The sequence below is a fragment of the Temnothorax longispinosus genome, unplaced genomic scaffold (assembly GCF_030848805.1).
Source record: "Temnothorax longispinosus isolate EJ_2023e unplaced genomic scaffold, Tlon_JGU_v1 HiC_scaffold_17, whole genome shotgun sequence".
Lineage (NCBI taxonomy): Eukaryota > Metazoa > Arthropoda > Insecta > Hymenoptera > Formicidae > Temnothorax > Temnothorax longispinosus.
Window position 1 is genome coordinate 301213 of NW_027269981.1, and position 27513 is coordinate 328725.

The 27513-nt window shown below is 40.4% G+C and overlaps 3 protein-coding genes across 3 annotated transcripts; 1 reads left to right on the forward strand and 2 right to left on the reverse strand.

Moving 5' to 3' along the window:
• Positions 1–12854: 12854 nt before the first annotated feature.
• Positions 12855–15820, forward strand: LOC139823741 (uncharacterized). The gene has a single exon (XM_071796244.1). The coding sequence runs from the start codon at positions 12978–12980 to the stop codon at positions 15159–15161; it is 2184 nt and encodes a 727-aa protein (XP_071652345.1). The 5' UTR covers positions 12855–12977; the 3' UTR covers positions 15162–15820.
• A 3515-nt stretch (positions 15821–19335) lies between these two features.
• LOC139823746 (uncharacterized) lies at positions 19336–20434 on the reverse strand. Its single transcript, XM_071796252.1, has one exon. The coding sequence runs from the start codon at positions 20384–20386 to the stop codon at positions 19370–19372; it is 1017 nt and encodes a 338-aa protein (XP_071652353.1). The 5' UTR covers positions 20387–20434; the 3' UTR covers positions 19336–19369.
• Positions 20421–23167, reverse strand: LOC139823738 (uncharacterized). The gene is made up of 3 exons (XM_071796243.1): positions 22026–23167; positions 20548–21938; positions 20421–20446 (listed from the first exon to the last, which is right to left on the reverse strand). Exons 1-3 carry the CDS (start codon positions 23165–23167, stop codon positions 20421–20423), a joined length of 2559 nt encoding a protein of 852 aa, XP_071652344.1.
• Positions 23168–27513: the final 4346 nt, after the last annotated feature.

Sequence of the window (27513 nt, forward strand, 5' to 3'; positions counted from 1 at the left end):
ATAAGTGTATGAATTCAGAACATTTTAATTGGAATATCGATTGTGAAAAAGCGTTTACAAAAACAAAATACAGGTTAAAACAAATAGTTACTAATTACAATTCTGAGTTACCATTGATTTTGACATGCGATGCTTCGCCATTAGGGCTAGGTGCGTGGATAAGCCAACCGTATTCCGATGGGAAAAAGCCCGTAGCGTTTGCTTCGACAAAATTAACGAAGGCGCAAGAAAAATACTCGCAAATTGACAGAGAAGCTGCGGCTGTTATTTTTGGCATAACAAAGTTTTATGACTATCTTTATGCTCGTGAATTCATTTTACGGATAGATAATAAACCTTTATCGCGAATTTTCTCTCCTGAAAAAGGAATACCAAAAATGGCTGCAAGTAGATTGCAAAATTGGTCATACTTCTTATCAGCTTTCAATTATAAAGTAGAATGTATAGGAACTAAAGACAACATAGTCGCAGATACCCTGTCAAGACTACCAACAAATTATGTCGAACAAAATGAAATTTTAGATTCAGTGCCAAGTTACAGTTACCTACACTATGCCATTCAAAGCAAAATTACATGTTTAGATTACAAAGCCGTAGCTCGCGAAACTAGTAAGGATAAAGTATTATCGCTTGTAAAACGAATGGTAACCAATGGATGGCCCGAGCGTAAAATAAATGCGTGGACAGAAGAACTTAAACCTTATGCATTACGGCGTGACGAATTAAGTACAGAAAAAGAATGTTTAATGTGGGGTCAAAGGGTAATAATACCAAGTAAGTTACGAAGCGATATAATAGAAAAATTGCACGAAAGTCACTTTGGTGTAGTTCGAATGAAAAGTATGGCAAGGTCAGTTGTTTGGTGGCCGAAAATTGATAGTCATATTGAAGAACGAGTTAAAACATGCAAATATTGTATTGAAGTAAATGATAATCCAAGAAGAATGACACTCTCCCCATGGCCTTACCCAACGCAGCCTGGGCATAGGATTCATGCCGACTTCGCAGGGCCATTTTTAGGCCACACATTTCTATTAATTTTAGACGCCTTTTCAAAATGGCCAGAAATATATATAGTTAATAATATGTCAGCAGAGCTCACAATCAAATTATTCAAAGATACGTTTTTGAAGCATGGCTTACCGCATCACGTAATAACAGATTCGGGAACCCAATTTACAAGCGACGAGTTCAAATCTTTCTTGAAAAGCATAGGAACTAAACATACATTCGCGGCACCAAAACACCCGGCTACGGCGCAGCGGAAAATTTTGTAAAAGTATTTAAACGTAAAATAAAAGCCATTATGAATAGTTCAAACATCGATATACAAACCGCCATGCGTAGATTTTTGTTCAATTATCGGACTACAAAACACACAATTACAAACGAGACACCGGCAAAATTGTTAATGGGTCGGGAATTTCGAACAACTTTGGATATACTACGCCCGGACAGTAAAAAAATTATTGAATTGAAACAAGAAGACCAAATAAAAAATTTTATAGGAAATCGCAATGAAAAATTCCAACAAAACGACGTAGTAATGGCCAAAGATTTTCGAAAATACCACCCGAAAATGTCGGAAGCTACAATTATACAAGACTTATCTCCTCGAAGTTGTATGGTAAAATTTAAAGATGGGGAGGAGCATAAGCGACATTACGATCAGATGAGAAAATGGAAAAAGACTAGTTTTAAGAACAAAAATGCAAAAAACCGGAATGGCGGAATAAATGCGCAAGAATCTGAAGAAGAAACGGGTACGAGAAAATCTGTTAGAGTCAGAAAACCAGTAGAGCGTTACAACGCCACTGGATAGCGCAAAACTGTATTGTATTACACATATATATATATATTACATGCATATTAAAAGGGCGAAGGATGTAGTGTATGTGCGGCGTATGTATGTGGAAGTAGCCACATACGTAGCTAGCGCTAGTGTACTGTAAGTCATTGTAAGTCACACGAATAAAGACAGTAGCTCGTCAGTCGTCAAGGAGTAAACATATATTCGAACCCTGTCCTTGCTCTTCCTATATATAAAGCAGGTTTTTTAAATGATTATTTGATTTATTGAAACCGTATTGTATAATCTATTAGTTACATTCGCTAAATGTATGTAGTAGTAGTAGGAAAGTGAGTGATTCCACTGGGGCCCCCGACGGCACCTAGATCTTACTGATCCTTTGTGCTTCCCCACTCTTTTAAATGTATGTAAGTTTTACATGGATATTAAATACGTGTATTAAACATATTTATAAAAGTACAATTTAATTGAACGTCACTCTCCTCCAACTTTATCCCCTCTATCTATCTCTATCTCCATTTCGACTATTTCGGGCCGCGTCGCTCGCATGATTCGCGTCTTATCTCTAGCATCACTGCGATTGAACGTACATACATACATACACGTTATCTTCTCTCACTGTATTCGCAAGAAATTTGCTAAGGTCGAAAACATTCAGAACCGAGAATACAGACGGGCGTATAATAAAAATACTTAATAATCTAAATAAATAAGTACATGTAATTGTGTATATTATGAAACATTTTTCTAAGACACAAATATATTTATTTTTAATTAAGCGAGTAAGCATAAGGCATACAAATTATACATCTAAAATAGTTAATTGTTTTTTTGCAGCAGCATTTTGCTATTCGACTATTAAAAAACTCTGATGTTTATCTGAAACAAAAATATGCAAGTAAATTTTTATTTACTGAAATACGTATGTGATAAATACAAGTATTTTTCTCGATTATTTTATTATATTACCTGTTGGTGATCATCATTTTATTGACGATCGTTCTGCAGCTCGTCCTGTAATTGATCGTGCTACAACTTCTCGTCTTGCAGTTGATCGTCCTATCCTACAACTTCTCGTCCTGCAGTTGATCATCCTACAACTTCTCGTTCTACAATTGATCGTCCTATAACTTCTCGTCTTGCAATTGATTATTTTACAACTTCTCGTCCTGCTGCCGATCATCCTATAAATACTAAATAAATTATATACATGTATAATATAAATATAAATAATTTTAATTACACACACACACACACGCACGCACGCCCGCCCGCCCGCCCGCCCGCCCGCACGCACGCCCGCACGCACGCACGCACGCACGCACGCACGCACGCACGCACGCACGAACGCACTATCTGTCACGTATACTATGTTTACGCGAGCGTTTTACTTCCGTAGTAACTTATACGATAATTCCTCCACGTAAATGGAGATTCTGTAGTAACTTATGATAATTCATCCCGCGTAAACGAGTAAATTATCGTAAGTTACTACAGAAGTAACGCTCGCGTAAACATACAGTTTGACAACTTTTACAAGGCAGCATATACGTACGTGTTTGTACGATTTTGTAGATACACCTTCCTTCTTAAAGATCTCTCGGCATCAGCTTTTTACGGTCAATACTTATATATATTTCACTATCTGTCACGACGCGGCAACGGTCACGACTATCACACACTTACACTTATCCTTTTCTAGGTTGTAAAAAACTGTCACGCACTGCGACAGTGCACGAGTGCACTCTCGTGTCAAAAATGGGAAAGTGACACACCAGCCGCCATTTTTGTCCGACGTGGACGTTTCTTAAAAAAAAATTTTCCACATTTGGACTTTGCATTGCAATATCTTCGCTCGTAGGGCACGTAACGAAAAAAAAGACTCTTATTTATAAATCAAACCCCAAGCTATCGATCGAACCTACTTAGAAGTTGATCCGTTCACTCGTTATTGAGATATCAAAATCTCGGATACTCGCAATTCATGCGTTCGCGTAAAAGAGTCACGGTGCGTCTCGCTTCGCGCGTACTTGGCGCGAGACACTACCGTGTCACTTAATTTTTACTATTTTACATACAACTTTTCTTCCATGTGTACTATATTTACTCTTTATTTTTACTAATGACAAAATATCAAAACTAATGTTTACTAATAACGAACGGTTAATAATAAAAATTTTTTTTATCAGAGTCAAGAAGAGTTATACTCTTGTCACTATTGCCTGTGGTATGTCCTCCTCAAGCCAGAGTCAAACTTGATAAAAACAAATTATGGAAGCCAAGTATAGCTGAATCAATTTCAGGATTTATTTTACATATTAAGGTATAGTACATTACAATGATTTACACACAAAATCAATAATGTAGCGCACGCATACGCCGCATACATGTACACATTTCATATTAAAAACATAAAGTTTCTTATTTTTCAGACGCCAGGAGATATTGAAATAGAAATTCAACAGAAGAGAAATAAGGCACTAGAATTAAAACAAACTGTGCAACCATTTATTATTATCGTTGGTCCAAGTTTAAGACAAATAGACAGTTATTATGTCGTGGTTGACGATATCTTATATAAATTGGAGAATATTTTGAAAGCCATAGATATTTGCTTTAAAGTATTTATGGTATTAGATGTACAATATCCTATCGAATGTGAACAGGTATGGCTGTTTTTTCAACTGTACATTTATAAGCAACAAACTAAAAATGACAAAGTGATTAAATCAGTCCTAGAGTTTCACGAAAAAATTGATAATGCGTAAATAGTTGGAACGATTTCTATTAACACTGAATGACAAGCACTTCTTTCATTTAACAATGTTTTATTGTTGTTTGTGTACGTCTTCTTTTACTAAAATTGACCTTCTTATTAATCATTTATCACATATACATAAATATTCTTCCAACCAATTTGTTTGTAAACAAAATAGTTGTTATCGAGAATTTCATAAATTAAGAAAGTTTAAAAAACATTTATTAAGTAAGCATGTTATTGATCAGAATATTAGTGCATCTCTTCAACATAAATTTAATTTGGAAAACACAGATTTAAATATTGAAAACGTACACACTCAAGATACTGATAATTACCATGATGTAAAACGCGACATTGATAATGGAAGCATCGTAATTAGTCATATAAAGGATCAGTTAAAAGAATCAATGTCTTCTTGTATTTCAACTTTTTATAATGACAAAACTATACATAATCGTAATATTCAAAAAATAATAGATATAACAAAAGAATTTATAGAAGATGATATAAATTTAAGTCTAAAGAAAAATGTAAAAAAAGTACTAGAAAAATCAAATATCGATAATCGCAAAATAATTTTAAATATAGAAAAAATATTTCATGCATATGAAAACCCTTTCCATGGTTTAGAATCAGAATATAAAAGACTTCAGTTTTTCAAAAATAGAGGTAGTTTCATAGAATCCGAATCTTATGTAATCGGTACAAGAAACATTCGTAAACGACATAAAGGACAATTTTCACTTACACCTGTGAATGCGATTGGTCAATTTGTTTCAATTAAAAAAGTATTAAATGGATTGTTCAATATTCCAGGATTTTTAACAACAATATTAAATTATATGCACATTTTGTCTGAAACAAGTAATGTAATTCATAATGTTATTCAAAGTGAAGTATACAAATGCTTGTTGAGACAGTTTCCAGCTGATTCCATAGTACTACCTCTTACTCTATTTTATGACGCTTTTGAAACACAGAATCCTTTAGGTAGACATGCAGGCAATCAGAAAATGGGCGCAACTTACTTTTCTTTGCCTTGTATTCCACCACAATTTTCTTCAAAATTAAACAATATTTTTCTCACTTTATTATGTAACGAAAACGATAGAAAAAAATTTGGAAACAAAAGTGCTTTCTTACCACTTATAAAAGAATTGAAGTATTTAGAAAAAAATCCTGTATTCAGAACTAGTGATAGCAAGGATATCTACGTTTGTCTTACGTTGATTACAGGTGACAATCTCGGAATACATGAGATTTGCGGTTTTGTAGAAAGTTTTGTTGCTAATTTTCCATGTCATTTCTGTAAAATGTCGCGTAATTTATTACGAGAAACGACTACTGAAATCGATGCTCTTTTACAAACAAAAACAAATTACGAAATAGATGTAAGATTAGGAGACGTATCAAAGACAGGAATAAACGAAAAATGCATTTTCAATTGTTTACAAAATTTCAATTTATTCGATAATCTTGCTTTCGATATTATGCATGATATCTTTGAGGGTATATGTCAATATAATTTGTCTCAGTTACTCTTACATTACATATATGAAGCTAAACTTTTTACGCTTGACGAACTAAATAATCGATTACATATATTTGATTTTGGCCTCGAAGATGGAGTAAACCGTCCACCTTCTTTAAAAAAAGTAAAGTTAAAAAAATATCGTTTGGGTTTCTCTGCGTCCGAGACAATTTATTTTGTAAAGTACTTTGGATTGCTAATTGGTGATTTGATATCGGAGAATGATAAATATTGGAATTTATATGTATCTTTAAGAGCTATTATCGATATACTCATGGCACGATCAGTAACAACTGCAGACATTGAATATTTAAACATTTTGATTACAGAACATTTAGAAATTTATATCAATTTATTTGGAAAAACTTTGAAAGTAAAGTATCATAACATGCTTCATTATCATCGAGCTATAAAGAAATTTGGACCATTAATTAACATCTGGTGTATGCGTTTTGAAGCTAATCACCAAAAGCTCAAATAAGCGTATGCGCGTATAACATCAAGTGTAAACTTACCTTTGACACTGATGCAAAAGAATCAATTTATGCTAAGCAATAGAATTTTGAAAGAATTTTCGTTTAAGGAAGAAGTGCTTTTTACATGTGACTCTGTAAACACAATTGAAAATCACCCATTGTTTTTTGAATTTCAAAGCTGTTTACCAAATTCGTCGTTACTATTACTGAAATGGATTAAAATAAATAATTATACGTACAAACCTAATATGACTTTAAGTTTAGGAGTCCAAGATATTTTCTTCGGGATTATTACAGTTATTACTGTTAATGAAAATGAAGAGTTTTATTTTGTAATTAACAAATTTGAAACTCTTGGATTCTCTTCTCATTTTTATGCTTATGAAGTGATTCCAACCAAACACTTTTTGCTTTTAAAATCACAAGATATATGTACATTTAGTTCTTTTCCTTTAGTTAAAAAAATTCGAGATGGTAATTTGTACGTAGTATACGATTAATTGTGAAAACTGAAAAATTATGTTTAATTGAATCCATTTCATTAATTAAAGTTTATTTAGTTTATATATTATAAAAATGATATTATCCAATTATAAAAGTACATCAATAAATTGTTTTAATTCTATTTACTAATTATGTATGCGTTAATATATAGATATATATGTAAAAGACACACATATATATGTGTACACACACGCACAAATATGTAATAAATTCATTTAATATGTTGTATATTTGTATATTTGTATACTTTTTTTTTACCTACAAATTTCAGCTGTTAAAGGTTACAACACGTATTTTATATATACAGGATGTTTCAGAATAGGTGGCCAAACTTTAGGAGCATATTCTACTCACTATAAGGATGAAAAAAAGTCATGAACATGGTTCCGGGAACGCTTCCTTTTCAAGTTATAAACACTCTATTTATAACAAACATGTTTCAGACTTTTAATGAGTAGAATATGCTTCTAAAGTTTGACCTATTTCTGAAACACCCTGTATATATATTGCACGTATAAATCGTAAGAAAATTAATATCTTTAAGGTGGTTTATTCGCGACTATGTGAGTCAAAATAAACCTCATTTTAAAACTTCTAATTTCATACACTTTCATAGTCGACTAAATTCATTAATGAATTTCTCAAAATGATTGTATATCACAAATCGAATAAATAATCAATAATAAAAAAAAGGCGAATGAAAATAGTTCAATTTTCTTAGCGTAGTACAGAAGAGCTTCAGATGTGGCAACGTCGCAACATTCATGTAAACAAATGGTTGCACGTGTATCGTTCGGAGCAATAAACTTAGAGGTTAATTTTATTTAAGTGCAACATTTACTTTTATATCATGAACGAACAACCGCGTTTTAACCTATGCAACTCGCGTTATGAATTCAAAGCGCGACGTTGCCACATATCCGAAGGTTTGTGATCACAGTGAGGAATGGACTGAAATCAATGTCTTTTAACTAATTTTGTGAACATTCTATACGGTTGAGATTGTTGGCTTTGGTACCATATGATTCGGAAGACACTCCTCTGTTTTTATTCTAATTTTCAACCTGATCTGTCTTTTCTATAATTTACTACCATCAATTTATCTCAAAATTACGGTCTCTCACGCGTCGTCCGCCATAAACGCAATGCTTAAGATAGGGAAAAAAGCATATTTTTAGACAATAATATCTCGGAAACTACACGGTCAATCCATTTCAAATTTAGCATGAAGATTCGTCAGTTGCTTAATTACTTTTACTGAAAAAACTGCATCGATCTGTTTTCATAGGTTATATGGACATACCACCTTAAACAAAATGTTTGGTTGAAGTAATTAAAAAATTTAGTTGCTATAACTAAATGAATTATAAGAAATTAATACTTTTAAACAAAATGTTTTGTTGAAGTAATTAAAAAATTTAGTTGCTATAACTAAATGAATTATAAGAAATTAATACTTTTAAACAAAATGTTTGGTTGAAGTAATTAAAAAATTTAGTTGCAATAACTAAATAAATCATAAGAAATTAATACCTTTAAACAAAATGTTTGGTTAAAGTAATTAAAAAATTTAGTTGCAATAACTAAATAAATCATAAGAAATTAATACCTTTAAACAAAATGTTTGGTTAAGGTAATTAAAAAATTTAGTTGCAATAACTAAATAAATCATAAGAAATTAATACCTTTAAACAAAATATTTGGTTGAAGTAATTAAAAAGTTTGGTTGCAATAACAGAATTCTCGTTACCAAACACTTTTGTTTACATAACAAAAGTCATATTGTTATAGATTTTTGGTTGTTACAACAAAAGTATTACGTTATAAGAACCAAATGTAGTCAACAAAGATATTTGTTTACAGCAACTAAAGTAGGGAGTATAAGCCGATTCCACCCCGGGGGCAACGAGGGGGGGTAAGGGGGGGGTAATGAATTTTTGCGGGGAAGTGAGGGGGAGGGGAAAATCAGCTTTTCAAGAATATCTGATTTTGTGGGGGGAGGGGGGTAAGGGGGGGGGGAGTATATGATATTTAAAAATATTGGATTTCGCGGGGGGGGGGGGGGGGGATGAATCACCGGGGATGACTCACCCGCGCCGCGGATCCGCGGGAAGGGAAGTCCGCGTTCGCGCTCGCGGTCGCGCCGCGGTCGCGCCGCGGGGGCCGCGGGAGCCGCGTGGGGGTCCGCGGGGGCCGCGGTCGCGCCGCGGGTGCCGCGCGAGGGTCCGCGGGGGCCGCGGGAGCCGCGTGGGGGTCCGCGGGGGCCGCGGGAGCCGCGTGGGGGTCCGCGGGGGCCGCGATCGCTTTAACGAAAATCATTAAACAGTTAAATACTTTTAAAGCGTGTTATTTTCGTTGGCGTTCTCTTTTCCTCGCGCGGTTCTCTCTCTCTCGGTCCCACATTAATAATTTTTTAGGTAAAAGAAACAAAAAAAGAAAATACCTCAATCTCGACGAGGGGGGGCCCCATGGCCGCGACCCGCCGGCATCCGTCTCAACGCGAGGGAGTCGGCGTAAATTTGTTCCCGCCCGCGTCCGATGGCCAGGAGGTCGAGAGCGTTCCGCAGCGCTCGCCCGCGTGAAACACCGGGTGGCGTGCCCACCTGAACTGTTGGGAGCCGGGGCGCGGGTTGTGCCCGCCCGCGTCCGATGGCCAGGAGGTCGAGAGCGTTCCGCAGCGCTCGCCCGCGTGAAACACCGGGTGGCGTGCCCACCTGAACTGTTGGGAGCCGGGGCGCGGGTTGTTCCCGCCCGCGTCCGATGGCCAGGAGGTCGAGAGCGTTCCGCAGCGCTCGCCCGCGTGAAACACCGGGTGGCGTGCCTACCTGAACTGTTGGGAGCCGGGACGCGAGAAGAGCGCCTTCAAACGCCTCTATAACGTCTTCAAACTGGGGAGCGTCGGGCCCCCCCCAAAATTTCACTGTCTTCTATGTCTGTAGGCACAAAAGGTTCGCGCGGAGGCATTACAAGAAACTTATAATAGTTTATTCACCCGAACACAAAAAAAAACACGTTCATACACAAGAAACTTTATAAAAAAAATATACATGTAACACTTTGCGCGGACTCGACGAGACTGAATTCAATGACGGTTGCAGAAGTCGCCAGAGAAAAAATATAATGGCGGTGTATAAAACTGATAGTCGTAAGACAAAATATGTCTCGCACTACAAAGGCGAGCGCCGAGGTTCGCCGGAACATCGCGGCACCTCGCTTCTATGTTATGATATACGATAATGCAACCGATGCTCCAGCGGACGTCGCATATACGGCTCGAATAGAAATGCGCTCGAAGAAAATATAGTATGATTTATACTTAAAAAACAATCCATCTACGCAGTACGTGAAAAAAACAAAGGAAGAAATGACGTCATCGGGACGATGATCGACCCGATAACGCATCGAACCTGTAGGGACATGTTTGTCGTGAGCAAATGTTTTTTCTAGGAAAAGGGGGTGTCATCGCGTAGACTAAACAGTTTCAAGCTATTTTTTACAACGCAGTACATAAAACAAAGGAAGAAATGATCTATCAATTGGAGCGAGAGAGAGGGCAAAGGTATATATAATGAGGGATGAAGCGCATCGAGCCGCATTAGCATACGATTTGTGAGTGATACATCGGTTGCGACGTGAACATTTTTATAACATTGAGCAAGAAGAAATGACATGTAATCGCCCATGGACACCGGACTATAAAATTGACATCGATGAAATCGAAGAAAGTAGTGACTTTATATACTTCGATCATTTTTTTTATAATGAAGCTTTATTAGATGATATCGCCAAAGCTTTGTGTGAAGAAGATCGAGGAGGAAAATCGACGGATGTGCAACGAAACTCACTAGCGCACTTTGTTCGCGATCGCGAACTCGGGATACGAGGAACCGATAAACGCATTGTTCATAGACAAGGAGTTGTTATCAAGGATTTCGGATATAATAATAACTATTACGGTAGCTCAAAATGGAGAATGTACATACAGGCGCGGAACGAGGATAAAGCTCATACAGCTTCATCTGTGACAAAACCCTTTCCTTTTACAATAAACCTGACTTTAGGTCCGAGTATAAGGAGTGTCACTATTGGGAAGTGGCAATGGGAAATGTGTCAAAGTTTTGGTTGGTATGATGGTGATGAACAATATGTGTCTGCAACGCTATTACCATATAAACCATTGATATCTAATGAAGTATCGCTATTGGGCGACTACAGTTGTCGACTTCGTGGTGATGAACAACCTGAATCTGATGAACAATTTAAATCTGAGTAGATAAAACATGGATCAATTCGAGCAAACCGAACGCGATCTATTGGAGCTGTCCGACCAAGTAGCTACCTTGGGTGAATATTTCACATGGACGCTGCAATGCGCGGAATTCATCGAGCAGCTCGAGACACGTTGTAGTGCCAAACGTCAGCGGCTCTCCGACAATCCAACGATCTGGCAGAGGCAATCGTTGGTTGCCAGAATTGCGCGACTCGAGGGTGTGAAGTTGCGATTGGAAAGACAATTTATCCATAGCGGTGGTGATTATGCGAACGCCGGTACCAGTGGTGACACGCGCACAACAGAACTCGTATGGCGAGAGATCGACGCCGCGTTTAAAAAGCGTATAATAACCGGTGCGGTAATTAATATAGACCATGTAGAACCGCGAAAGTTTTTGGAAGACGCCTGCAGCGTAGTGTGCAAGCAAGTGCGAGACAGTATAAAAACACATAACTGTGTCAAAGTGAACACCATGTTCAATGGGGAGTTTGTGGCGGGTGATAAACGTGACAATAAGAGTTTTAATACAAATAACAGAGAACTCTGTGGTACATCACACTTGCGCGAGTGGTACGAGCTACATGTTATCGAGCCCACATTAGCGAAACTCGAGGAGTTCCAGGAACGCGACAGTGGTTGGGCGTTGACTCGAATCCTCAATTTGACGGTGAGCGTCAACAAGTACAATCCTTTGCGCGCGGGATGTCACATGAAATTGCCTGAAGACATTAAATTGAAGAACGCCGTGATCAATGTGCTGTCTATGGACAATGCGTGCTTTGCATGGGCCGTGACGGCTGCTTTGCATCCAGCCGAAAGACATCCAGAACGGGAATCTTCATACCCGCATTATTCAACGGTACTGAATGTACGAGACATTGAGTTCCCAATGACGTTGAGGCAAATTAAACAGTTCGAACGACTCAACGATATATCCGTCAATGTCTATATCATCGAGGGACAGAAGACTTCAAACGTTCTCCCGATACGGCTTACCGACCACACGATTGATAAAAAACATGTGAATCTGCTGTACATGCAAGACCCACGAGACGACAATGTTGGACATTTTGCGTGGATTAAACATCTATCCCGCCTCGTGAGCTCACAAATTAATAAACATGGACATACAAAGTACTTTTGCGATCGGTAAGTACCTATACTTTTATTAATAATATATATCATTTTATATTTTTTTTGTAAAAAAATTTATAATATATGTGTTTCTTTTTTGCAGATGTCTTCACTACTTCAGTTCGAGCGATAAGTTGCAGTCTCACACTGTGGAATGTCGAAAGGTAAACAAATGTGCAATCCGACTACCGAGCGAGGACAACAAGTGGCTCAGCTTCAAGAACCACAGCAGGAAAGAGCGACTTCCCTTTGTGGTGTACGCCGATCTGGAGTGCGTGCTGCAGAAGACACAACCGGAGACGGAACACGCGTCATACGCCTATCAACATCATCGGGTATGTAGTATAGCATACTACGTACAGTGCTCATACGACGAAACGTTATCAACGTATCGATTTCGTCGCGATAACGACTGCGTCGCGTGGTTCGTCGAGGAACTCAACGGATTGGCGCATCGCGTAAAGAACATCTTGTCCGACATAGTATGCATGGTAGACCTAACGCGAGACGAGTGGGAGACATTTCACAGCGCGACGAAATGTCACATATGCGAACAACAATTCGCGCCTGATGATAATAAAGTGCGCGATCATTGCCACCTGACCGGGCGGTACAGAGGTCCAGCACACTCAACGTGCAATCTGAATTATAAAGATCCTCACTTCATCCCAGTAATATTCCACAATCTGTCGGGCTATGACGCACACTTTATTATCAAGGAGATAGCTGCCGCGTTCGAAGGCTCAATCGATGTACTGCCTATAACAAAGGAAAAGTACATCTCATTTACTAAACACGTGAAAGACACCGCGGAAAAATCTGATTTGCGAAGCGATATACAATTAAGATTCATCGACTCGTACAAATTTCTGAGCGCGAGTCTCGCAAAATTGGCATCCTTCCTAGATAATGATAAATTAAAAATTATACGATCAAAATTTTCCGCGTTATCCGACGACGATTTCAAATTATTGACGCGAAAAGGTGTCTTTCCATACGAATATGTAGACAGCGTTGAAAAACTGGAGGATACGTGTTTACCACCGCACGATTCATTTTACAATTCCTTGACCGGTGAAACCGTATCCGAGAGCGATTACGCGCACGCCACGAACGTATGGCAGCGATTCTCCGTTCGAACCCTGGGCGAATACAGCGATCTATATCTGAAAACCGATGTCTTGCTGTTGGCCGACGTGTTTGAAAATTTCCGCGACAGCTGCGTCGCGAGTTACGGACTTGATCCCGCGTACTACTACACTTTACCAGGCTTTACGTGGGACGCCATGTTGAAACATACATGTATCAAATTTGAACTGCTGACCGACATTGACATGGTCATGTTTATCGAACGTGGTATACGTGGCGGCCTGAGTCAATGTTCCGGCAGATACGCGAAGGCCAACAACAAGTATATGAAGTCGTACGATTCATCGAAACCGTCGTCGTACCTAATGTACTTCGATGTCAACAACTTATACGGTTGGGCGATGTGTAAGCCACTGCCCTACGCGGAGTTTCGATGGGTCGAAGACTCGTCAAATTTCGACGTTAACACGATCGCTTTGGATTCGTCTACAGGCTATATTCTCGAGGTCGATCTCGAGTATCCGCAGGATAAACACGACGCGCACGCTGACCTACCGTTCTGTCCGATGCGTGATAAACCGCCCGGCAAACGGCAGGACAAACTTCTCGCCACGCTGCACGATAAGGAGCGTTACGTCATCCATTATCGCAATCTGCAGCAGTGCATGTGCCATGGTCTACGCGTCACTAAAATACATCGCGTATTGCAATTCGCTCAATCTGAGTGGCTCCGTTCTTACATCGAACTCAATACAAAATTCAGGACACAAGCCAAAAATGAGTTCGAAAAAACATTATATAAATTAATGAATAACGCTGTTTTTGGAAAAACAATGGAGAATGTACGAAACCACGTCGATGTAAAATTAGTGACGAAGTGGGAGGGTAGATACGGCGCGGAGGCAATGATCGCGCGACCAAATTTCCACAGCAGTAGCGTGTTTTCTGAAAATCTGGTAGCCATCGAACTTCGCAAACTCGAGGTGAAATTCGACAAACCGATCTACGTCGGCATGTGCATTCTCGACTTGTCGAAGGTGTGCCTGTACGAATTTCACCACGATTACATGTCTCCCCTGTACCGCAACTCGTGTAGAATTATGTATACCGACACGGACAGTTTGATTTATCATATCAAGTGCGACGACGCGTACGAGAACATGAAACATGATATAGCTCGGTTCGACACAAGTGACTATGCGGTAGATAACGCTTATGATATGCCTCTCGTCAATAAAAAAGTGCCGGGCCTGATGAAGGATGAAAACAATGGGGCCATTATGACCGAATTTGTTGGACTTAGGGCGAAAATGTACGCCTTACGAGTCGATGGCAAAAAAGATTGTAAAAAAGCGAAAGGTGTCAAAAGTAACGTTATTGCGCGCACCATCACATTCGACGACTACACGCGGTGTCTGAACGATGAGATCGAAATGACTCGACCACAGTCGTGCATAAGATCGAAAATGCACGAAGTGTACACTATTAGCGAGACGAAAATCGCTCTGAGTCCGTACGACGATAAGCGATATATCGTGCCGGATTCGACCGATACGTTGCCGTGGGGACATTACCGAATATAACGTAATGTATATAATGTAATATAATGTATGTACGTATGTATGTATGTATGTATGTATGTATGTATGTATGTATGTATATATAATGTAATATAATGTATGTATGCATATATATGTATGTAATGTATGTAGTATAACATATATGTATGTATGTAAGAAATAGTCCTCGAGTAAATATCGTATTATATATGAGAAGGGATATTAATAGAGATATCGCACATGTATTTAGTATTGAATATTTTTTTATTATATACTGTATATGTATTACATATTTCAAACACTTTACATGTATCATTTTTATATTAAGAATAAAATACAGTTTGCACGAATTAAATCACATTGTCTTTGTGTATCCATGAGTTGTGTGATCCATCGAATCCCAGCCATTTCACGTAAACCTCGTCGCCCCTCCTGCGCAGTACTTTCTCCACGAGATACACGTCAGGATAAGTCGCGCGATGCAACTCGTACTCGTAGAACGCTCCAGCGACGGATTTTCCACGATAGTCCTCGAGTAGGTAGGTAACGGGATTGGTATGCTGCACTTTAACGATCTTAAACACCTCGGTGGTCCAATTCGGCGTGTAACCCTTCTCGAAAATTGTCTTGTATTTGCTGACGCGTACCGAGTCGCCCGCTTTGAACTGTGCCGGGCCCGCGATCTTTATCGCGCTGTACACCGTAGCCAAGAGTCTTTCGGCGATCGCGGGGGTAACGTCGACGGGTCGCATGCCGATCGTTCGATGCTTGCGCGCATTGTAATCCGACACGAGTCGCGATAACGCGTCAAATCACTTGTAAGTTCCATTGAGCGTAAACATTTTCCACATGTTGTTTTTTAACGTGCGATTGAATCGCTCGACGACCGACGCCTTCATCACCGAAAACGTGGAATAATGAATGATATTTTTCACGAGACGTTGCACGTCGGTGTTGTAAAATTCCTTCCCCATGTCGGTTTGTAGATTACTAGGGCACCTCCCGCTATCTCGAATTATCTCGGCGATAGCGTCAGCTGTCTCGCTGCCACCTTTACCCTTGAGCGGCACAGCCCAGGCGTACTTGCTCAACACATCGATGACGGTGAATATGTTGTGGTAGCCTCCGTTGAAACGCGAGTACGGACGCATCTCGACGATATCAGCTTGCCACAGGTCGTCGTACCCTCGCACTATGACGTGTCTGCGGGGAAAATTTCATCTCGCCGGTGCATGCAATTTGTCCACCAACCGTCGCTTTTTCGATATTATTATCCCACATCGGTCGATTTTAACGGTCTCATGTTCGGTTAGCGTTTCGTTGGCTGTTCGTAGTCGTCGTTCTTCAGCTGTACGTAGCCGTTTCTGTTTTATGTTTAGTAAATGAGATGTACTTTTCCTTTGTTGTAGGCAGTACATCGATCCTGCCTTCGATATCGCCGCAAATTATTATTATTTTCTTACTTACCGACACCTCGTGATAATTTTAAGTATTAATTAAAAATAAATGGATCATGAGTGATGATTTTCCTTCTTAGAATCTTTTTTTACAAATCAAAATACATAACATTTGAAAAATTACAAAGAAATCGGCAGAGAGGGAGGGGTGGGGGGCTTATACTCAATATCTACATATATTCTTTATATTATTCTCCATTGTGTGATAATGATTACAACATGAGAAATCTAACTTTCTAGCGGCTCAAAAACCATTGGTAAGCAGACCGAAAACGTTGATTGTCTTAAAAATAAACTTGCCAAGTTGGAGAAGCAAGTGATTGATCTGACATAATTATTTGGAAAGTCTGTAGCTGTTGTAGCTGTAAATCTGTGCGGAGTTGCTCCTCACAGATTTGTAGTTGCGTGAAGAACAGCAACAAATGTGGTCTGTCATGTAAATGTGACAATGAAATTATGTCAGATCAATCACTTGCTTCTCCAACTTGGCAAGGGCTCGCGCCCGCTACGCGGCGCATCGTCAGTATCTTTTCGCGTAAGTAAGATTCGACATCGACCTCTATATCTAGGGCAGCAATGTGACAATGAAATTATGTCAGATTAATTACTTGCTTCTCCAATCTGAGAAGCAAGTGATTGATCTGACAAAAAAATTCAAATTAGAAGGAGTGATTATAATAGGTCTTCCACGAATTTTTTTGTCAGATCAATCACTTGCTTCTCAGATTGGAGAAGCAAGTAATTAATCTGACATAATTTCATTGTCACATTGCTGCCCTAGATATAGAGGTCGATGTCGAATCTTACTTACGCGAAAAGATACTGACGATGCGCCGCGTAGCGGGCGCGAGCCCTTGCCAAGTTGGAGAAGCAAGTGATTGATCTGACATAATTTCATTGTCACATTTACATGACAGACCACATTTGTTGCTGTTCTTCACGCAACTACAAATCTGTGAGGAGCAACTCCGCACAGATTTACAGCTACAACAGCTACAGACTTTCCAAATAATTATGTCAGATCAATCACTTGCTTCTCCAACTTGGCAAGTTTATTTTTAAGACAATCAACGTTTTCGGTCTGCTTACCAATGGTTTTTGAGCCGCTAGAAAGTTAGATTTCTCATGTTATAATCATTATCACACAATGGAGAATAATATAAAGAATATATGTAGATATTGAGTATAAGCCCCCCCCCTCTGCCGATTTCTTTGTAATTTTTCAAATGTTATGTATTTTGAATTGTAAAAAAAAGATTCTAAGAAGGAAAATTATCACTCATGATCCATTTATTTTTAATTAATACTTAAAAATATCTCGATGTGTCGGTAAGTAAGAAAATAATAATAATTTGCGGCGATATCGAAGGCAGGATCGATGTACTGCCTACAACAAAGGAAAAGTACATCTCATTTACTAAACATAAACAGAAACGGCTACGTACAGCTGAAGAACGACGACTACGAACAGCCAACGAAACGCTAACCGAACATGAGACCGTTAAAATCGACCGATGTGGATAATAATATCGAAAAAGCGACGGTTGGTGGACAAATTGCATGCACCGGCGAGATGAAATTTTCCCCGCAGACACGTCATAGTGCGAGGGTACGACGACCTGTGGCAAGCTGATATCGTCGAGATGCGTCCGTACTCGCGTTTCAACGGAGGCTATCACAACATATTCACCGTCATCGATGTGTTGAGCAAGTACGCCTGGGCTGTGCCGCTCAAGGGTAAAGGTGGCAGCGAGACAGCTGACGCTATCGCCGAGATAATTCGAGATAGCGGGAGGTGCCCTAGTAATCTACAAACCGACATGGGGAAGGAATTTTACAACACCGACGTGCAACGTCTCGTGAAAAATATCATTCATTATTCCACGTTTTCGGTGATGAAGGCGTCGGTCGTCGAGCGATTCAATCGCACGTTAAAAAACAACATGTGGAAAATGTTTACGCTCAATGGAACTTACAAGTGATTTGACGCGTTATCGCGACTCGTGTCGGATTACAATGCGCGCAAGCATCGAACGATCGGCATGCGACCCGTCGACGTTACCCCCGCGATCGCCGAAAGACTCTTGGCTACGGTGTACAGCGCGATAAAGATCGCGGGCCCGGCACAGTTCAAAGCGGGCGACTCGGTACGCGTCAGCAAATACAAGACAATTTTCGAGAAGGGTTACACGCCGAATTGGACCACCGAGGTGTTTAAGATCGTTAAAGTGCAGCATACCAATCCCGTTACCTACCTACTCGAGGACTATCGTGGAAAATCCGTCGCTGGAGCGTTCTACGAGTACGAGTTGCATCGCGCGACTTATCCTGACGTGTATCTCGTGGAGAAAGTACTGCGCAGGAGGGGCGACGAGGTTTACGTGAAATGGCTGGGATTCGATGGATCACACAACTCATGGATACACAAAGACAATGTGATTTAATTCGTGCAAACTGTATTTTATTCTTAATATAAAAATGATACATGTAAAGTGTTTGAAATATGTAATACATATACAGTATATAATAAAAAATATTCAATACTAAATACATGTGCGATATCTCTATTAATATCCCTTCTCATATATAATACGATATTTACTCGAGGACTATTTCTTACATACATACATATATGTTATACTACATACATTACATACATATATATGCATACATACATTATATTACATATACTACATACATACATTTATATGTTATACTACATAGATATACATACATACATACATACATACATTATATTACATTATATACATTACGTTATATTCGGTAATGTCCCCACGGCAACGTATCGGTCGAATCCGGCACGATATATCGCTTATCGTCGTACGGACTCAGAGCGATTTTTGTCTCGCTAATAGTGTACACTTCGTGCATTTTCGATCTTATGCACGACTGTGGTCGAGTCATTTCGATCTCATCGTTCAGACACCGCGTGTAGTCGTCGAATGTGATGGTGCGCGCGATAACGTTAATTTTGACACCTTTCGCTTTTTTACAATCTTTTTTGCCATCGACTCGTAAGGCGTACATTTTCGCCCTAAGTCCAACAAATTCGGTCATAATAGCCCCATTGTTTTCATCCTTCATCAGGCCCGGCACTTTTTTATTGACGAGAGGCATATCATAAGCGTTATCTACCGCATAGTCACTTGTGTCGAACCGAGCTATATCATGTTTCATGTTCTCGTACGCGTCGTCGCACTTGATATGATAAATCAAACTGTCCGTGTCGGTATACATAATTCTACACGAGTCGCGGTACAGGGGAGACATGTAATCGTGGTGAAATTCGTACAGGCACACCTTCGACAAGTCGAGAATGCACATGCCGACGTAGATCGGTTTGTCGAATTTCACCTCGAGTTTGCGAAGTTCGATGGCTACCAGATTTTCAGAAAACACGCTACTGCTGTGGAAATTTGGTCGCGCGATCATTGCCTCCGCGCCGTATCTACCCTCCCACTTCGTCACTAATTTTACATCGACGTGGTTTCGTACATTCTCCATTGTTTTTCCAAAAACAGCGTTATTCATTAATTTATATAATGTTTTTTCGAACTCATTTTTGGCTTGTGTCCTGAATTTTGTATTGAGTTCGATGTAAGAACGGAGCCACTCAGATTGAGCGAATTGCAATACGCGATGTATTTTAGTGACGCGTAGACCATGGCACATGCACTGCTGCAGATTGCGATAATGGATGACATAACGCTCCTTATCGTGCAGCGTGGCGAGAAGTTTGTCCTGCCGTTTGCCGGGCGGTTTATCACGCATCGGACAGAACGGTAGGTCAGCGTGCGCGTCGTGTTTATCCTGCGGATACTCGAGATCGACCTCGAGAATATAGCCCGTAGACGAATCCAAAGCGATCGTGTTAACGTCGAAATTTGACGAGTTTTCGACCCATCGAAACTCCGCGTAGGGCAGTGGCTTACACATCGCCCAACCGTATAAGTTGTTGACATCGAAGTACATTAGGTACGACGACGGTTTCGATGAATCGTACGACTTCATATACTTGTTGTTGGCCTTCGCGTATCTGCCGGAACATTGACTCAGGCCGCCACGTATACCACGTTCGATAAACATGACCATGTCAATGTCGGTCAGCAGTTCAAATTTGATACATGTATGTTTCAACATGGCGTCCCACGTAAAGCCTGGTAAAGTGTAGTAGTACGCGGGATCAAGTCCGTAACTCGCGACGCAGCTGTCGCGGAAATTTTCAAACACGTCGGCCAACAGCAAGACATCGGTTTTCAGATATAGATCGCTGTATTCGCCCAGGGTTCGAACGGAGAATCGCTGCCATACGTTCGTGGCGTGCGCGTAATCGCTCTCGGATACGGTTTCACCGGTCAAGGAATTGTAAAATGAATCGTGCGGTGGTAAACACGTATCCTCCAGTTTTTCGACGCTGTCCACATATTCGTATGGAAAGACACCTTTTCGCGTCAATAATTTGAAATCGTCGTCGGATAACGCGGAAAATTTTGATCGTATAATTTTTAATTTATCATTATCTAGGAAGGATGCCAATTTTGCGAGACTCGCGCTCAGAAATTTGTATGAGTCGATGAATCTTAATTGTATATCGCTTCGCAAATCAGATTTTTCCGCGGTGTCTTTCACGTGTTTAGTAAATGAGATGTACTTTTCCTTTGTTAAAGGCAGTACATCGATTGAGCCTTCGAACGCGGCAGCTATCTCCTTGATAATAAAGTGTGCGTCATAGCCCGACAGATTGTGGAATATTACTGGGATGAAGTGAGGATCTTTATAATTCAGATTGCACGTCGAGTGTGCTGGACCTCTGTACCGCCCGGTCAGGTGGCAATGATCGCGCACTTTATTATCATCAGGCGCGAATTGTTGTTCGCATATGTGACATTTCGTCGCGCTGTGAAATGTCTCCCACTCGTCTCGCGTTAGGTCTACCATGCATACTATGTCGGACAAGATGTTCTTTACGCGATGCGCCAATCCGTTGAGTTCCTCGACGAACCACGCGACGCAGTCGTTATCGCGACGAAATCGATACGTTGATAACGTTTCGTCGTATGAGCACTGTACGTAGTATGCTATACTACATACCCGATGATGTTGATAGGCGTATGACGCGTGTTCCGTCTCCGGTTGTGTCTTCTGCAGCACGCACTCCAGATCGGCGTACACCACAAAGGGAAGTCGCTCTTTCCTGCTGTGGTTCTTGAAGCTGAGCCACTTGTTGTCCTCGCTCGGTAGTCGGATTGCACATTTGTTTATCTTTCGACATTCCACAGTGTGAGACTGCAACTTATCGCTCGAACTGAAGTAGTGAAGACATCTGCAAAAAAGAAACACATATATTATAAATTTTTTTACAAAAAAATATAAAATGATATATATTATTAATAAAAGTATAGGTACTTACCGATCGCAAAAGTACTTTGTATGTCCATGTTTATTAATTTGTGAGCTCACGAGGCGGGATAGATGTTTAATCCACGCAAAATGTCCAACATTGTCGTCTCGTGGGTCTTGCATGTACAGCAGATTCACATGTTTTTTATCAATCGTGTGGTCGGTAAGCCGTATCGGGAGAACGTTTGAAGTCTTCTGTCCCTCGATGATATAGACATTGACGGATATATCGTTGAGTCGTTCGAACTGTTTAATTTGCCTCAACGTCATTGGGAACTCAATGTCTCGTACATTCAGTACCGTTGAATAATGCGGGTATGAAGATTCCCGTTCTGGATGTCTTTCGGCTGGATGCAAAGCAGCCGTCACGGCCCATGCAAAGCACGCATTGTCCATAGACAGCACATTGATCACGGCGTTCTTCAATTTAATGTCTTCAGGCAATTTCATGTGACATCCCGCGCGCAAAGGATTGTACTTGTTGACGCTCACCGTCAAATTGAGGATTCGAGTCAACGCCCAACCACTGTCGCGTTCCTGGAACTCCTCGAGTTTCGCTAATGTGGGCTCGATAACATGTAGCTCGTACCACTCGCGCAAGTGTGATGTACCACAGAGTTCTCTGTTATTTGTATTAAAACTCTTATTGTCACGTTTATCACCCGCCACAAACTCCCCATTGAACATAGTGTTCACTTTGACACAGTTATGTGTTTTTATACTGTCTCGCACTTGCTTGCACACTACGCTGCAGGCGTCTTCCAAAAACTTTCGCGGTTCTACATGGTCTATATTAATTACCGCACCGGTTATTATACGCTTTTTAAACGCGGCGTCGATCTCTCGCCATACGAGTTCTGTTGTGCGCGTGTCACCACTGGTACCGGCGTTCGCATAATCACCACCGCTATGGATAAATTGTCTTTCCAATCGCAACTTCACACCCTCGAGTCGCGCAATTCTGGCAACCAACGATTGCCTCTGCCAGATCGTTGGATTGTCGGAGAGCCGCTGACGTTTGGCACTACAACGTGTCTCGAGCTGCTCGATGAATTCCGCGCATTGCAGCGTCCATGTGAAATATTCACCCAAGGTAGCTACTTGGTCGGACAGCTCCAATAGATCGCGTTCGGTTTGCTCGAATTGATCCATGTTTTATCTACTCAGATTTAAATTGTTCATCAGATTCAGGTTGTTCATCACCACGAAGTCGACAACTGTAGTCGCCCAATAGCGATACTTCATTAGATATCAATGGTTTATATGGTAATAGCGTTGCAGACACATATTGTTCATCACCATCATACCAACCATCACTTTGACACATTTCCCATTGCCACTTCCCAATAGTGACACTCCTTATACTCGGACCTAAAGTCAGGTTTATTGTAAAAGGAAAGGGTTTTGTCACAGATGAAGCTGTATGAGCTTTATCCTCGTTCCGCGCCTGTATGTACATTCTCCATTTTGAGCTACCGTACCAGTTATTATTATATCCGAAATCCTTGATAACAACTCCTTGTCTATGAACAATGCGTTTATCGGTTCCTCGTATCCCGAGTTCGCGATCGCGAACAAAGTGCGCTAGTGAGTTTCGTTGCACATCCGTCGATTTTCCTCCTCGATCTTCTTCACACAAAGCTTTGGCGATATCATCTAATAAAGCTTCATCATAAAAAAAATGATCGAAGTATATAAAGTCACTACTTTCTTCGATTTCATCGATGTCAATTTTATAGTCCGGTGTCCATGGGCGATTACATGTCATTTCTTCTTGCTCAATGTTATAAAAATGTTCACGTCGCAACCGATGTATCACTCTCAAATCGTATGCTAATGCGGCTCGATGCGCTTCATCCCTCATTATATACCTTTGCTCTCTCTCTCGCTCTCCAATTGATAGATCATTTCTTTCTTTGTTTTATGTACTGCGTTGTAAAAAATAGCTTGAAACTGTTTAGTCTACGCGATAACACCCCCCTTTTCCTAGAAAAAAATTTGCTCACGACGAACATGTCCCTACAGGTTCGATGCGTTATCGGGTCGATCATCGTCCCGATGACGTCATTTCTTCCTTTGTTTTTTTCACGTACTGCGTAGATGGATTGTTTTTTTAAGTATAAATCATACTATATTTTCTTCGAGCGCATTTCTATTCGAGCCGTATATGCGACGTCCGCTGGAGCATCGGTTGCATTATCGTATATCATAACATAGAAGCGAGGTGCCGCGATGTTCCGGCGAACCTCGGCGCTCGCCTTTGTAGTGCGAGACATATTTTGTCTTACGACTATCAGTTTTATACACCGCCATTATATTTTTTCTCTGGCGACTTCTGCAACCGTCATTGAATTCAGTCTCGTCGAGTCCGCGCAAAGTGTTACATGTATATATTTTTTATAAAGTTTCTTGTGTATGAACGTGTTTTTTTTTGTGTTCGGGTGAATAAACTATTATAAGTTTCTTGTAATGCCTCCGCGCGAACCTTTTGTGCCTACAGACATAGAAGACAGTGAAATTTTGGGGGGGCCCGACGCTCCCCAGTTTGAAGACGTTATAGAGGCGTTTGAAGGCGCTCTTCTCGCGCCCCGGCTCCCAACAGTTCAGGTAGGCACGCCACCCGGTGTTTCACGCGGGCGAGCGCTGCGGAACGCTCTCGACCTCCTGGCCATCGGACGCGGGCGGGAACAACCCGCGCCCCGGCTCCCAACAGTTCAGGTGGGCACGCCACCCGGTGTTTCACGCGGGCGAGCGCTGCGGAACGCTCTCGACCTCCTGGCCATCGGACGCGGGCGGGCACAACCCGCGCCCCGGCTCCCAACAGTTCAGGTGGGCACGCCACCCGGTGTTTCACGCGGGCGAGCGCTGCGGAACGCTCTCGACCTCCTGGCCATCGGACGCGGGCGGGAACAAATTTACGCCGACTCCCTCGCGTTGAGACGGATGCCGGCGGGTCGCGGCCATGGGGCCCCCCCTCGTCGAGATTGAGGTATTTTCTTTTTTTGTTTCTTTTACCTAAAAAATTATTAATGTGGGACCGAGAGAGAGAGAACCGCGCGAGGAAAAGAGAACGCCAACGAAAATAACACGCTTTAAAAGTATTTAACTGTTTAATGATTTTCGTTAAAGCGATCGCGGCCCCCGCGGACCCCCACGCGGCTCCCGCGGCCCCCGCGGACCCCCACGCGGCTCCCGCGGCCCCCGCGGACCCCCCGCGCGGCCCCCGCGGCGCTCCCGCGGCCCCCGCGGACCCCCCACGCGGCTCCCGCGGCCCCCGCGGCGCGACCGCGGCGCGACCGCGAGCGCGAACGCGGACTTCCCTTCCCGCGGATCCGCGGCGCGGGTGAGTCATCCCCGGTGATTCATCCCCCCCTTCCTCCCCCGCGAATTCCAATATTTTTAAATATCATATACTCCCCCCCCCTTACCCCCCTCCCCCCACAAAATCATATTCTTGAAAAGCTGATTTTCCCCTCCCCCTCACTTCCCCGCAAAAATTCATTACCCCCCCCCCCCTTACCCCCCCTCGTTGCCCCCGGGGTGGAATCGGCTTATACTCCCTACTAACTAAACAGTTTTGTTGGGCATATTTCAACCAAAAAATTTTGTCGTTACAACAATATTTTGGTTCATACAACAAAACATTTTTCCTAGTGTATCCGGGATTGCTTTACGAGCGCACTATTTTTCAAACAGAGACAATTTTACAAAGGACACGGTATAAACTCTTTTGGATATACCGATAATGTCACATGCATCCAGCAATTATCATGAAACTCATACTTACGAAGATGTTTTCATTAAACACGAAACGATCTCACTGCACGTACATGAAGTTATAAATCTCACAACAATAAGTCTCACTTATAAGTCTCACAACAATAGGCATCACGCAGAGCCAGAAGAAAAACAAAATGGCATGCAGAAACGCGGGCTAACCACATCTGATACCGTTTGTTTCCAGCAGCACGTACCTACACGGCGCCCTTGTGTATAAAATATACCAAATCATTTGGCTAGAAGAGCAAGGCAGTTTTGTTAAAACTACTATAATGTTTTCTTAATATATAAAATAATGTATAAAATCTAAATTTTAATGCATAGAAAGACGAAATTGTACTTATTGGGCATTATTTTAACTTATGTAACAAAAGATTTCATGTAGTTTCTGCGGGTAAAGTAACTAAAATGCTTAATTGTTGTATGTGAGGTCTAAGAACAAAATCATTTGGTCCACAAAACAAATCAGAAAAGTGTATTTAGCAGAAGTAACTAAGGCTACGGTCAACGTGACGCTACAAATGCTTCGAAGCATTCCTCTTCTCTTTTCTTTCAATGAAGAAAGAAAGAGAAGAAGAACGCTCCAAAGCATTTGTAGCGTCACGTTGACCGTAGCCTAAATATTTTGTTATGGAAAACAAGATATTTGGTTGCTGTTAAAAAATGCCTTAACTAAACGGTTTGGTTGGAGACACTAAATTATTTTTCCTAGTGTACATATATGTATATAAAAATCTATGCATAGTAACATAAATTTTCTTAAAGGTGTATCACGTTCAAAGAGTGAATTAAATTAATAAAAGAATACATTTTAAAAGAAAAATATCAACACCAAGTTTTATATATAAAAAATGGAACTCATCACTTTTACATCGGATAAAATGTTGGAATCGGTGCAAAACGAAGACTCGACTGTGTAACAAATTTTTATATTCTTCTTTAATGCAAAAAATATGAATGTTTTTTAATAATTAATAATTTATGTGTACAATAATCATACTATTAATATTTTATTTAATGTTTTACAAATAATAAAAACCTATTAATTTTACTAAAAAATATTTTAGAGAAATTATTGAGTTTCTCGACGAAATTGATGGTCCGAAAATTGTGGGTAAAGCACAACAGTACAGATTACTCAAATTCATTTTGAACAATAATAGTGAACATCGCGTTCAAGTAGTAGCATGGGATTCAGAAATAGAGAGAATTCAGTTTCATTTATAGCCTAACGGGGTAATGAAAAACTTATATCAATTTCTTGTATACCTTATTTTAAATTATTATTTATAAACAATTATTAAAAACAATAACTAATAAAAATAAGACAATGATAACTATATTCTTGCACTTATTATTAATAGATTATTCATATTGATGGGGCAAAGGCTAAGAAGTCAAAAGTTTTAGGCTTTAATCAAGGTACTTTACCCTATGAGTTAATTATAGGACCAAACACTATAGTAAATAAACTTGGGATGTTTTTTGAAAACGAAGATTAATGCACTAAACCAAAAATTAATTAATTTTATAGACATCCCACAGCACTTAAATACATGTATTCGTAAGTTATAATATAATATTATTGAGTATCATTAACTCTCTGTCTGTGTGTACTTTGTATTTTTGGAGAGTACCTAAATGTGGATGAGTTTGTTATGTCTGACGCTACTTTTCTTACACTAAAAAATTTTGTAAAATTTAAATAAATTTATAAA